Below are 15,074 nucleotides of genomic sequence, written 5' to 3'. Positions count from 1 at the left end.
TAGATGTACGGTGAGAGTTCATTGCCAACGGTCAGAATTTAACAACAAAAATCTAATGCAGTAACTACCCTTTCCCACTTCAAGTTACGCAAACTAAGCTATCATTATCTTGTCTAAGGTTTTTTTCTTTTTTTCTTTTTTTTTTTTTGTTTTAAACAACCTGCATTTGGATTTTGTGGGACAGTGACCTGTTTGCTGCTAAAACTTTCATAGTACACTGTTATCACCAAACTGAGTTAATATGCCACAGTGGGCGTCTTTGCGCCTGGTTTATCATCCGGTGAAGATACAAACTTGTTTTTCTGAACATATGATAAAGTAATAAATTCTTTAGCATGAGAGGCTTTCTGATTGGTAGGAGGACATGTTTCACTTCATGTTTATTTGGAGTGTAAATACATAAACCCTGAAGAACTTCAGCTGGATATTAGTTTTGAGTTCCTGGCACTCACGTCCATTTTTCTAGACAGAATGAAAAAAAAATAAATCTTCCTTTCTGTTACACCAAGCACGTTCCCTGACACCCCAAGTGGACCAGGAAGTGTTCACAGTCTTTGTCTAGACATGAATTATTGTGCTGTGTGTTCTGGTACTCAGAAAATCATGTGGTTGCTTGTTACCAAGAAAAAGGCACCCAAACAAAATCTCAAGGAAAGGGAAGTTCCACTTGAGATTTCTTTTGTTCCTGTCTTGCTATCTATCCCCAGATAGATCATTTTAAGAAAAATGGAGACAAAGATAGTTTTGAAGTGATAAAAATGGGTCTTACAATTAAATTGTAAGAGTGAAACTTGTATTATTTTGCATGTGGCAAAAAGGACACCTTGTCCAAATACATTGTTTCATGTTCTCCTTTGGTCAGTGCTGTGAGGTGACCATGCCACTTACCTACATGCCTGTTTTAGGTGAGAGGAGTTGCCCTCTGGACATGCCCCTCCCTCATCACTGACCATTGAGGAGACTGGATGGCTAAGGTAGAGTAGATGCTTAATTTATAACTGACTAAAGTGAGTTAAGATGATGATCAGAGTGTTGGAGAACCTCTCCTAGGAAGACGGGCTGAGAGAGTTGGGGTTGCTCATCCTGGAGAAGAGAAGGTGCCAGGGAGACCTTGTTGCAGCCTTCCAGTATCTGAAGGGGGCCTACAAGAAAGCTGGAGAGGGACTTTTTACAAGGGCATGTAGCAATAGGAGGAGGGGCAATGGCTTCAAACTGGAAGAAGGGAGATCTAGAATAGGTATTACGAAGAAATTTTTCACTCTGAGGGTGGTGAGGCACTGGAACAGGTTGCCCAGAGAAGCTGTGGATGCCCCATCCCTGGAAGTGTTCAACGCCAGGTTGGATGGGGCTTTGAGCAACCTGGTCTAGTGGGAGGTATCCCTGCCCATGGCAGGGGGGTTGGAACTAGGTGATCTTTAAGCTTCCTTCCAACTTAAACCATTCTATGATTCCATGATTAGATGAAACTCCATCCAGTGTTGCACAGAGGGAGGTTTGCCCCATTACAGAAGATGCTGAGTCCATGAAGCATTTACTTGAATTTTCTAACAGGCAACTGTGAATTAATCCTGAGAAATTATTTTTCTCTAAATTTTTACTAGGTGAAGTGGCTTTAAGTGACTTTAAAAGTATTTTACAAACAGAGAAGGCAAGATGCTGGATGACCAGGCTCAGTACACTAATATAATTAGTCATGTGACAGTCCTTCAGATCCTTGCTCTGCCACAGAATCCTTCAATGACTTTTTCTAATCCTCAAATGTTTTTTTTAAGAACCTAATTCCCTTAAATGATCACAGCTTCGTTTCCTCATTTTGAAAGTAGAAATAACTGTTTGTTATTGTGTTGGAGGATCATTTCTCTGACAGTCCTGTTCCTTGAGGAGGAGGAGGAAAAAGGAGAATTGCATCCTTGGAGAAGAAGATGAGGAGTAGTGAGTAGTGCCTGTCTTCAGTCCCTGCAGGTGTGAGTGGAAGGGTGAGGCACGCAGACAGCAGAATTTACTTTGGAAGAGGGCCATAAGCAAATTATTTTGGAAAATGGTGTGGTAAAATACATGTGTTTGAGGCGTTTGCCACAGACTCTCACTAGAACTATATTGGATCATCTACCGCTAACAAACATGTTCTGCCACCCCCTCAGTGATTAGTACAGCTTCCTTTAGCAGCATAAGTCCATACTTCAGCAGCTGTGTCAGTATTTTGTATTCAAACAGAACTGGCCAAAAACTTTCCGGTACATAATGCAGTTTCATCAAAATCACAACTTCCCTGGGGGACAAGATCAGCTTTGATATATTTGTGTTGAAAAGCCTCAGGCACACAGATAGAAGTTAACGCAGACAGTAAAACATGTCATGGTAGGGCACAACGTTTCTGCAAACTTTATATGATACAGCCCAGCATTCATCGTACCAAAGCATAGACACAAGGCAGTTCTACATAAGCCAGGGCTGGGGAATTCCAGATTCCCTGGTTAAGCCAGGGATAACTGGAGTGAGGTCTCTGCCCCTTTCAGTCCTGGGCTCAAGAACTGCCAGATTCACCTGTCAGCATTTTCTTAGCCATAGCAGCGCACGGATAGGGGGTGTCCCACCACAGCCCAGCCTTTGGGTAGCAGTTGGTATGGGATCCTGCCCCACATACACGGCCCTGCACTCGCACACAGCCACTCTCACTCGGCACTGGAACCAGCTGGGCACCTGTGCCACTTGTAACAGCCTTTTGGTCACTCTGCCCTTCCCAAGAAACCTACTATAAAAGGTCTTGCTGCATGTTTCGGTTGTTTTACTTAGAGAACCAAACCACAACTGGAAATGTGAAATGATTGTTTTTAAATTCAACATCTGTTCAAAACCATTCTCTGCTCAGTGAAGAGCGTGGCTCCCTGGAGACACCGCTCCGTGCACTGACAGCACTGGAGAGCGGTACCACTCTCCTGAGCCGGCCCAAGTTCTTAACACAGTAGTTCAACAACTACTGTGGTCAAAAGGGCCTGCACTTTTAGCCGGGCATCTCTGGCTTAATATAATCAATAGTGCCATTTTCTTTTCAATTTATTTCCTTTCTGCCCTTCATTTCCAACCTAGTGTACACATTAAAGCCTAGTTGCAATTTCAGAGCAATTGACAAAGCCTGTAATTTTGAGAAAAAGCATCTCTGGAGTGAACGAGGGTGAGTCTAAAGATCCGATGTGTCGGTGGTGGCTTTTTATTCATGCAATATGCCTCATCTGCCCCAGATGGGATAGCGTTACATTCATTTATTAATTTTATTTTATTTTTTTACTTTGATTGCATGCACTTTCCTTGGCACTTAAAGGTCAATGTTTAAAAAAACATACTGGCATAGGTGGTTAAATGTGGATGCATGTATGTAACTATGTGCTTGAAACACAATCGTGGGACATTTTAGAAGAAATTAAGGACGCATTGTACCATAGTGAGATGGTCTGCAGCAAGCTTATGTTTGTGGATCTTGCATGTTAAATACTTCATAAAGTATTTAAAAGTATGTAGGTATTGTTCTGTTTTAGGACACCACAGACAAAAAGGTATTTGTTAAAAAGTGAAAATAAGGTCAAGTGTAAACTGTATCTGGGGGTTAAATAAAGAGGGATGTTCCAACTTTGCAGAAAGGGAACCAGATAAACAACTTTCTGAATCAAATGGCATTTGAAAGAAAAAAAAAAAAAAACACCAACAGGGATAGGGTCATTTAAAGGCAAAGTTGCTGAAGCCAAAAGCCAGCATCACACTGTCATCTAGTACCCACCTGTAGAGTTTTGTTACAATGCCTGATAACTGTATAAACTGCTGGTTTTATATGATCTGAACAATTTCCATGAGCTTTCCTTGTAAAACAAAGCATTTATTTACCCCATAGAGGCAGGACTCCTTGGCTGCCACCTAATGATGTAGAAGTTTACAGCCTGAACATAAAAATATGTTTTGATTTCTTGTTTCTTTATAAACTTCCCTGGTTTAAATAGACGATTAATAAAAATGCCATATTTAAAATGTATGAGTGGGATTTTTTCCTTTCTTTTCAGTATAAGTGAAGAATGTCTGACACTTGTAAACCGAGTTGGCTGTGTAGTTAGTAGTGGGGGGAAAAAAAGAAGAGACATATTAAGACTGACTGTGTTCTTCAGGAAATCACCACCACCAGATAAAGTATTTGTAAGCAGAATGGAAACAGTCTGCAAAAAAAAGAGCTGGAGAATTTGCCTAAGTGTATTTCTACCTTTCAATGAAATTAGTGCCCTAGTCACATAATGATTAATAAAATTGTCCTCAAAACACCAAGAATTGTTTCTGAACCAAATGTACATTATAACCAGTGTCCTTGTTGCATTTGAAAATATTTCATTTAGTACTTTGCACCAGCATCACACAGGCATCATCTTCTCCAGCAGTTTCACCTTTGGCAGAGGTGTCTTCCTGCAGCCACTCCTGTACCTGTGAACATGTGGTGTACACGTTCTGCAACACAGAAGAACAAACAGCATGTGGAGAAGAGGCTGGGAGGCAGCTCAGCCATCTCCAGATGGCCACACGGCCAAGCCAATAGGTCAAACTCCTCTTAGCCTCAATGGACAGAAACGGGCATTTCACATGACCTCATTTTACACCTAACAGCTTCGGTAGAGACAAGGTTTCCCCACAAACGCACGTATCTCCACTGTGCTGAGGAGAGTCTGATCAGTGGTGCAATCCTCACCATCAGGCACCTGAAATGCCTGTCCTGTTTTCTCTCCAAGTCTACTGCTCTGAATTCTAATTTTCCTTTTTTTTCCTGAAACAGTTTCAGTATTCTAACCCATTCTGACTACAACAAGGTCTCACTGTAAGAAAGGGACTCCCAAACACAGTAGGATTTCCAAATCTGACAAAAAGCCTTTAATTTGAATACACATTTGTTTGCGTATGTATCTGCTTAAAAATAAAGACTCTGAAAATGCGTTTTCGGAGGGGGCAGGGACTGGCAAGTCAGCCGATGCACTTTATGCTCTAATCATTGTCATGAACTCTGAAGCTATAAATAGCTCTGCAAGTTCAGCAGAGTCATGAGTCACAGGCACCTACGGACTCCGATAAAGCAAGGACAGGGAGCCACGAGGCTGACGTGCCTACAACCAGACACCCGGCCCAGAAAGCCACAGTGGCTTACACAGGTTTTTTGACATCCCGGGCTGTTTTCAACAGTTCTGAAAGCAAAAGAATCGATGATGAAAAAAGCAGGGTGGCTGAAAGGATGGGAGCGTTTCTAAAGGTGGACACCAGCTTCTCAGAAGGAGTGCCTCAAGCACCTCTGATTGTACCAGCTGCAGAATCACAGTGGAAGCATGATAAAACTGGACATCATTGCCATATGAAATCACCTTCCCATCTAGTAAAAGAAAATTACCAACTACCAATCTTTTAAAAGCTATTTTATTTATCTTGAAAGGAGAAAAACTGATTAGTTGTATAAAATATTATCATACATTTGATGTAAAGCCTTCAGTCTCTTTGAACAAAAAAATACATTGTCACAGTAAAGAAATAACAGATCTGCTTAGGTACTGGACTCTGTAACATCACCCCTCTGGCCAAAGGATCATGGAAGAACTTCAACGGCTGTAACAGAGCTTACAGTCAGTGTACCCCAATGTTAACATACATTCTGTCTGTAAAACTGCAAGAAGTGAGAAAATAAACATAAGGTATTCTAACATTTCTGTACAGTTTTCAGGAAGAAAGTCGAAGCCATGTTGATACTAAAAAAATAACTCAATTTCATTTTAAAATTCATTCACAAATCAGTGTGCTGTTCATAGAATTTTTGGTAGCTCTGGCATTAGCTTCCGTTGGACACAAGAGCTGATCGTTATATACTGGTGTAAGTATTCCAGGTTCAGCTAAACCATTTCTAAATAAGCTACCCAGAGAAGATGTGGTTTTTAAAATGTTTGTGTAATGAATAGCGTGCTTTTCTACTATAACGGTTTTAATTTAAGTAGCTGTGAAAGCTAAATTTCATTAAAATGGGTAATGTTAAACTAGGACTTAATTTATTTACTGAAATTTTAATCCACTGGAAATAAAATATGTGCTTTCCTTAACTGGGTATTTTGCAAAGCCTTTATCACTGCAAGAAAAAAAATCCAGTACCTGAATCAGTAACTTCCAAAAAAGTTTTGGGGGTTAGGGTTTTTTTTGTTGTTTGGTGTTGGGTTGTGGGTTTTTTTTTTGTGTAGTTGTAACAGTTCACAAGTTGCCTATTAAATTCTGCCTTTTCAGTAAAATAAGGCAGACTGCTTTTCCCCAACGTGGGCTCATCAAGTTCGGCTTTTGTGCAGCGGCTGCAGGAAGGGCAATGGGAGATGCCCTGTGCTTTCAGAGACCAGGCTACTCTAACCTGGAACCCAACTGGAGCCACGCGGCTTTCAGCTACAGGAAACAGGTTTGGTGCCTGTTTCGCAAGCTATTTGGCCTGGCAACAGTGAGGTCAAAATTTGAAGAAATCAAAAAAATTCTGCATCATTAGAATTTTTGAAGTCTTATGTGTACCAGATGGGTACTTTTTGTGGGTTCTTTTTTCTTAATAATGAGATTTTCCAAGATAAGAAAGTGCACATACATCAAGTACTCTGCACATGGGAAGAAGCTTCAGCTTCTGGGAGGAATCTCTGTGGGATTCATATTCCATGAAATTCGAACTGATGGGCAGTGTAACCGCCCTCCCAAATTACACTGGGGTGAGAACTGGGGAAGGGAAACTACAAAACACTAAGTATTGGTTTCAGTAGTATGGCTACATAATGAGTTTGCTTTTAATTCAGGTTGGATTTCTGACGTAAGGCCCTGACTCTGCAAGGTCAATGACTGCTGTGCAGTTTAAGTTAATGGGAATTTGATGTGCTAATTATATACAGAGACAAATCTTTGCAGTTTCTGGCCCCTCATTTTCAAAATTTGCAAGTAATGAAAATCTAAAAAATGAAAGCTAAGAAACAAAATTAGTGCATTTCAAATCATTCTAGCTAACATTTTTGTCTTTAGACAGCAAAATTCAATCCAAGTAGACTGAATTAGCTTAAATCAGTAATGCTGCAATAGGAAACTAAAACACCTTCCAAGTCTGTTTTTAAAATACTCAAAAATATATATAAATTAAATTCAGTGGCTTACGTTGTATATATGCTACATCAAAAGGCAAAGTATCATGAAAAAATTTTTTAAAACTCCAAATGCTTTCAACTAGCAGTTCGGAATAAAAAGCAACTAAAAAAGCAACTCAGTTAATGAAGGCTGTAAAACAAAAACAATCTAGGGGGGCCTGCAGTGCAGCCCCTGGTCCTGAGAAGAATCTCACTTTTCTTCACTGGCTGAGGTATCGTTTCCATCATTCAGTTTCTGCTTCTGCATTCTTGTTCGAGTAGATGCTAAACAAACAAACAACCAACCACAAAATAAAAGTGAAATTAAATACTGTCTTCAGAATTACTTTGGACGTGATTATTTATTGTAAAAATTTGTAATGACACAAGGAATAGAAGTACACTATTCTAAATAAATCACTCATTAAAATAAGCAGTTCTGAGTTGCTTCAGCAATTCTTGCTCGATCTCACACATGTTAAGAAATTCATTCCCCCTGTTTGCTCAAGTTCAAGTTTGCTCATGGCTTCTGTACCCTCACTTTGTCTGTTTTCATCCTCCCGGTGGGCAGGTGGACTGCATCACCTCGGCATCTCGTCTCCTTGCCAGGCAGATGCAACAGCTGAGCAGTCCCTGCATCCCAGAGCCAACCAGCCCAGGAAATGCCCTTTTCCCCCCCCAGTGACACACTCTAACACAACTGGACATGAGATAGAACATCCCTTCTTAACCTCTGCCACAAATAAACACTGAAACATTTTCCCTACCCTAAAATAAAGGGGAGGTGCCTAGATCCATACTCATTCCTATCATGATGAGGAAACACTTGCTAGGTGAGAATTTTTAATGGACAAATCCACTCAGCTGCAGAGCTGAGACTCTACCAGAGAACGAGAATGCCTGGTCAGACCAAGCGTGTTCCTCCTCAGGAGTGGAAAATACAACTCGGATGTGGGGATGGGGCCGTTACGCCTTTCATAAGCTAGATTTGACTTTCATTTGAAATTCAGAAAAGTGATCCCATAAAATCTGAAAGAAATGCTGATCTGCAGTAGAAGAAAAAGCAGTCTCAGGCACTTTAGTATAAAAGACAGCAAAGCAACATACAAAATTACATACAATTTTTCTGTGTATATAGTTTTCCTTTACCGCACTGTAATCAACTAAAAAGGTGTTCTGGTCAACTAAATGTTGCTGCCAATTACTACTGATTTCTACCTGCAAACTCTCAGCTAAGGGTCTGTCATTACAACAAATAGGGAAGCCTTGGCAAGCATTTAATTCCATTTCAAGAATTCTAGTGTTTAGGAAGAATGTGCCATGCTCATTTTCTTATTCACAGGTAATATAGCATCTTCTATGCTGCTGTGCCATTTAACATTCTCAAAAAGGCTTTGGAGGATTTCCATTTTCTAACCTGCATTTTCAAGATGAAGTGGTGCAAGTACAAAAAACTAAGCAATTTACTGAAATTACATTAGTGTTGAGCAATGTTTTTTATCTGAGTGGCCCCAAACTGCTTTTTCCAAGGCACTCACTGCTGGTCAGTTAATGAAAAAAAATAATACTCACTCATTTCTGCAAGCTTTTGTTGGAACTTGGACTCCTGGGGTAGGTGTTTGCTGCAGAGAGAAAGCAGATGGTTAAGCAAAAGTTAAAAAGGGGCTTTTTTTTTTTTTTTATTCTCATATCCTAACTTTAAATCAAGATTAGTTCATTTCACTATCGCCTTCTCTTACACAGATGCAAACTCTTTTTTTGTCCACACTCAATTCAAGAGTTGCTTGATTTCTCCTATGTCTAAAAAAACCTGGGGGGTTGTTTTTTAAAAGACTGACTAAAGACAACAGCACAGCTCAGCACTCAGCAGTAACGCTGAGATGCTGGATGTATAAGCACTGAATAAATCCCTGCTTCTGACATCAAAGCGTCTAATTGAGAAGTATTGTGGTACCATCTCTCATTTAATATATTTACTAACGTTCACAAATGAATAGAAGTCGGGATGTCAGGAAGAAGTTGGGATGGAAGGCCCTGAGAACCAAATATAGGTAAGATTACAGAAGAGCCAAGAACAATCTCTCACCTTCCGTCTGCTTCATCTTGCCCTTCTATATCAAAGCGCAGCCTCTTCAGTGGCTTCGGAGCAGCGCTTACTTCTGCGCTGCGTTTTAGCTGGCAGTCACTGTTGCACACCATCTGGTTTATTTTTTGAAACTTTTCAGAAGCCTGAAATTACAAGAAAACAAGGAAAGAATTGCCTATAAATCCTGTAAGTACTCAAATTTTCCAGTTCATCCACTAATAAAAAAATAAATAAATCAGGAATTTTAGAATTCTGCAGTTTAAAGAACTCTATCTTCTTTCAAAGCAACTAAAATAAAATGCAAGAAATTTAAAAGTGAGGTCCAGATATTTGAAAGGAGTTAACAGGACACCCCTGTAATATTTGTGCTTACAGATTCCATAACATACCACTTTAAATTAGAGACGTAGAACTGGCCAGTTCTACAGGTGTCAGCAAGGTATCTCCCTTCCTCCAAAAGTTACATGTATTCAAGACCAGACATTAAAAATGTTAAAACTCACCCCAAATGATTCGCCAATCGACACCAAAATTCTGCCAAATGAAGAAGAGAAGTATTTAAGATTACGCTACATTTAACAATGATAGAAGAATCCACTAATTTGCACAGCTTAGCATAAGACATTAACAAAGTCTCTTCCCTTCTCTTTGCATTTATAGTGCAAATCCATACTATGCTTTACTGTGTTGAGACTGGTCACATTTCTTTTTGGGCCACCAAATGCTGAATCACCAAATGAACCGTACCACACAGATAGAAAAGAAACTGTGGCTCGAAGAATCAGAGGCCCCCACAGTCTGTCCCTTATCATCAGGAAGACGCTTCCGTGCTGGGTACCCAGATAATCATCCTTCCATCATTACATTTAGGTGTTTGCTAATCAAAACCATGCAGGACTTCAACCTAAAATATACAAAAATATTTTAACTTTTGTACGCAGTGGCCCAGATGCAATGGGGCTCACTTGATCCTAGTTTGAAAAACCCACTGGAGACTTGCGCATCTGCTGTCATCCTCATCTGCTAAGAACTAGTGACCAGTTTGAAATGTTCTCCTCAGTCAACTAAATACTCTGAACCATTTTGTTCCAAAAAAGTATTTTCTCTTTAAACAAACGTACAAAGCTCATCTATGTTTTTCCAGAAGTGTGATCCAGACTCAAAGCCAACAACATTTAAACAACTAGGTCAGAAACCCCCTCTTGGATGTGACTATTCTAAAAAAAAAAAAAACAAACAAAAAAAAAAACAAAACAACAAAAAAAAAAACCCCAACCAACCAAAAAAAAAAAAACCTACCACAAAATAAACTCCAACCCCAATCTCCTTGAGCACACTGACTCAACTGCAACAAAAAAAGAGCTCAAAGATGAATAAAGATTCCAAATACAGGACACAAACTTTTAACCAGAAGAGATATAATAACAACAGACTACTGACAAACTAGACTGTGCAGTTTTCCAACTTGCTTCCACTAAAATCCCTGAAATTCCTTTAATTTAGTCAAATAAATGCTTGTCAACAACCTACCTAGACCTTGGAGTCATCTTTGTGGGCGACTGAAACCCATCGGAGAATTTGTATGGGCTCTTCAAGGGTGAGATGTAGATGTTATTGCCAGCAGGGACACGCCGAGGAGAGTTGGAAAACTGGTAAGGGCTGCGAGGAATGTGTGGGATAGGTGACAGAGTGGGAGGCTATAAAAATAATAAAATAATCGTAAGGTTTTATTGTCTCTATATTCCTAGTCTACTAAATAATTAATACTAAACACAACTAGCAGCTTACCCTGTTGGAAGCGTACTGCAAAATGTTCGTTTTCAGCTTCTGCATAAACACTAAGTTGTAGAAGACTATAATGGAGTCGTACTGTTCCTCCCTGATAAGAACACGTTTGAAAGTCTACGGAGGGTGAGAAAATCATACACAGTAAAAAAAAGATAATTTTACATTTCACAAACTCATAAATCCATTCAAAAAAATCTGTGTTAGATATGAGCCAAGATGGCACGTGCATTGTATGCAAGCCATTGTAACTACTATTTAGAACTGTTTAAAATGGTTTCTTTTTTCCAAACATGTATGAACAGCAGTAGAGGCACTTACTTAATTAACTGGCACAGCCCCTTAGTGCGAACGCAGTTCATCAGTACTTTTACATCTTCCAAATGTAAGCTTTCACACATACAATTGTCAAAAAAAGGCTTTGCTACTGTCCATACCTTGCAAGGCTAAAAAAAATTAATTACCGACCTGATGTGGATAAAATAGTTCTTTAGGCTTGGAGACAGAAGTCTGGAGTTCAGCCAAGATGCACAAATACACTATTAGAAATTCTGCTACTAAAAGGATGCCTGCAGTTCAATTAACTGCCTGATTGTTTGATTTTGTATTGATTTAATTATCATTTTGTGCAAAGATTTAAGTACAGTAAGGCCTTTACAAAGAAAGGAACTTCTTCGTGTCAGAATTAAACCTGCAACTTTAATTTATACATACCTGTTTGATCTATAACATACATATCTATTTGATATCTTATTTCTATTGAAAGCTTCTACAGAAAGTTATCTGCTTATGTCCCCCTAATGCTAAGTTAGGTAACTCTTAAAAGAACTTGGGTTGTCTTTGAAAATCCTGTTAGCACTAGACCTGAATTTTTCATCCTGTCTCCAAATAGAATCATAACCCGTTATTTAGTATCTTTAAGTAAAAAAGTGGAGTGAAGTTTGCTTTCTGAGGAGAGATGTTTAAAGAGTCATTTAGTATTAGAGACGGTCGACTCCTCCATAAAATGGAGATACAGTGAAGCAGAAGTTTTCTTTTGTATGGTCAGGTGTAGTTTGGTTGTTTTTTTTGTTTTAGACAAATCACAGTATCACAGTATGCTAGGGATTGGAAGGGACCTCAAAAGATCATCTAGTCCAATCCCCCTGTCGGAGCAGGAACACCTAGATGAGGTTGCACAGGAAGGCGTCCAGGCGAGTTTTGAATGTCTCCAGAGAAGGAGACTCCACAACCTCCCTGGGCAGCCTGTTCCAGTGCTCTGTCACCCTCACTGAGAAGAAGTTTCTTCTCAAATTTAAGTGGAACCTCTTGTGTTCCAGCTTGAATCCATTACCCCTTGTCCTATCATTGGTCGCTACTGAGAAAAGCCTGGCTCCATCCTCATGACATTCCCCTTTTATATATTTATAAACGCTAATAAGATCGCCCCTCAGTCTCCTCTTCTCCAAACTAAAGAGACCCAGCTCCCTCAGTCTTATAGAGAGAAACAATTAGTTCATAACATGTTTAAAGAGGGATAACATTAAAGAATCTCCATACCTCTTGGTTTGTGTTGGGAAGCTCCTTGTACGCCGAAACTATTATTTTAAATCGAAGATCTACATTCTTTACTTTGCATATGCCATACATGGAACACATCATGATCTGTTAAAGAAACAAGACAAGACAACTGGAAATGAGAAAATTAATTCAGCTTCTCCATTTCAAATTAAGAAATCAATTGATGAGCTTCCTAGTGCTGACCGTGCTCTGTAAACTAGCATGCAACGCAACTTCATAAGAACTTCCAGAATAAAAGTCAACTGCTGTTCCCTCTACTTCTCTATGACAATCAACTAATTGGAGCTGATGGTATCTTCTCAAACTCATTTCACATGCTGCAATTTTAGAGCAGAATAACAAAACATTTATCAGCCACACATGCTGTCTTCCCAAAGAAAATCGGTATTTTTTTATGCAAGTTATTAGAAAATTTGGTGTGTCTTCATTATTTTGAAAATAGCCATAAACGGTATTTGAAGACCCCAAAGGAACTAACTGCCAGTACTTAAAAAACTGAGACGACAGACTTCACTGTAATTTAATTTTTCCTTTGAGTGGTCAATAAAGAAATGATTTCTAATGGCTAAAGAATGTATAAGGAACATTTTGTCCAGGAAAGTATTTTTAAAATTTTTAAACTTTTTTGTTAAATGTTACCTGGTCCAAGTGCCTGTCTCTCATAAGTTCATACTCATTTTGCAGCGTGTGCTGGAAGAGGGTCCAGATCAAGGGTTCCAGATCAGGATGTTCAGAGAGAAGGCGAAAGAATAGGGTACGCAGTCGAAGATAGGCCAGCAGATACACTTCAGAGACAGAGAAGAAAAATAAACTGGAATTGTAATAATAGGGGTATACAAAATAAAAGGAACACAATGGAGGATGGACAGCAATTGAAGGTTCTCCATCTCCCACTACAAAGACTATGAGCCAAAGGAAGGTAGTAGAAGCCAGGTTCAAAATACATGGCAAGGATACTTCATACAACAGGCAGTGGACACACCAAAGTCCACAAACAGTGCTGCTCACGTATGTCCATGTCAATTCAAAAAGAGTCTGAACAAGTATTTGGAACGTGAATCTACTAAGCAGACACATCTCAAAAGGCTCAGGAAAAACCCCAAGCTAGCGAAAGTCAAAGCTTGGGAAAGCATTCAGGGGAAGTACCGTATGTGTTTGCCCAGTTCTTAAACTTTCCATGACATCTACTTATGGTCACTGCTGGAAAAAGAATGCTATGATAGAAGAACCCTCCATCTGAGCCCATATGGCCATTCTTACAATCTGTAGATAAGTTTTCCGTTCGAACTTGCAGCGTGTAAAGTGCATGCATTAACCTGCTGGCACTGTTTTACTGTTTCTCCAGAGGCAGCTGGGGGTTTGCATGGTGTTTACTACAGATTCTATTATTACCTTTTAAGAAATGTTGAGCTCCAAAATCCAAAAAAAAAAAAAAGGATAAATAACAAGAGATAACTTTGCAATTTCAGCATACACAGAAGTAACAAACCTTTTTTGTAGAACAGAGAGAGGGAGGTAGATTTCTGCGGTTTCTGCGTTTGGGGAGTCGCAGCTGGCTGAGCATCTGGAGTGGAAGTACCACTTGCATGAGGTCCAGATGCTTTCTGCTTAGGAGATCTCACAGGAGAAAGATAGCTGGAGATTCAACATATATTAATCACTTAACATCACAGGATATAGGAACAATTTTTTATGAATAATACTTGCAGGAACTCTTCCCAGTTCCCCCATTAAAAGAAATTAATTGCTACCATAACCTGTTATTCCTGTATCAGGAATTTAAAATTCAAGTTCTTTATTAAATACCTGATGAAAGGACTTATTTATTCCTAGGCAAGTAAGATAACAGTTTGCAAGTACACGTTTGATAGGGCTTGGAAAAAAATACTTCAGAATTTGATTTAGCTAAATTTACATGTATAATAAGCAGCAGCAAATACAGCAGTTCAACATTAACTGAAGTACCAAGCCTAACAAGTAGGAAAACAGAATACAAAGTGGATTCAAATATTAAGGGCAATATTAACTTCACATTTTACTAGACCTCAAGCACGCGTGCCACTTACAGGTCTGCTGCAGTGTGATTATGTTGGAGAGGCAGATTGAGAGTGGAAGCGGGCTCAGGCTGATCAGTTTGGCCTTCTCGTTCTTTTGACTGCTTGATAAGATCGAACAGAGGTGACCCCTAGAGAGATGACAGTAACAGTACATTTCACTGAGAAGAGAAGACCACACTGGATGGATTTTGTTTCTTCTTCTTCTCTAAAAACAACCCCCAAAATATGATCCTAAACAGAAGATTAATGCTTTGAAATACTTCACAATGCTGATGTTTTGCCAGATCCATTTTAAATATTTAACTGACAAACTTTAACCATTAAATACACCACTTTTTCCTGTTTTAATAGCGGTCCATTAGATACAAGCCAACTGCAGAGTTGAGACATAGTTGTATTCTAGAGTCTCCTATTAAATAGCCATTCCTGAAAAGGAGAGCAAAC

At 39.3% G+C, this 15,074-nt stretch overlaps 1 protein-coding gene across 1 annotated transcript; it reads right to left on the bottom strand.

Annotated features, from left to right (window-relative positions):
* Window positions 1-7,295: 7,295 nt before the first annotated feature.
* Window positions 7,296-13,332, bottom strand: LOC309670618 (retinoblastoma-associated protein-like). Its single transcript, XM_082481627.1, has 8 exons — window positions 13,213-13,332; window positions 12,553-12,657; window positions 11,017-11,130; window positions 10,759-10,925; window positions 9,732-9,762; window positions 9,229-9,371; window positions 8,715-8,764; window positions 7,296-7,427 (listed from the first exon to the last, which is right to left on the bottom strand). Exons 1-8 carry the CDS (start codon window positions 13,234-13,236, stop codon window positions 7,354-7,356), a joined length of 708 nt encoding a protein of 235 aa, XP_082337753.1. The 5' UTR covers window positions 13,237-13,332; the 3' UTR covers window positions 7,296-7,353.
* Window positions 13,333-15,074: the final 1,742 nt, after the last annotated feature.

The sequence above is a fragment of the Vanellus vanellus genome, assembly GCF_965231255.1.
Source record: "Vanellus vanellus genome assembly, chromosome: 1".
Taxonomy (NCBI): Eukaryota; Metazoa; Chordata; class Aves; order Charadriiformes; family Charadriidae; genus Vanellus; species Vanellus vanellus.
The sequence above is the reverse complement of the archived record's forward strand: the minus strand, read 5'-3'. Positions and strand labels throughout refer to the sequence as shown.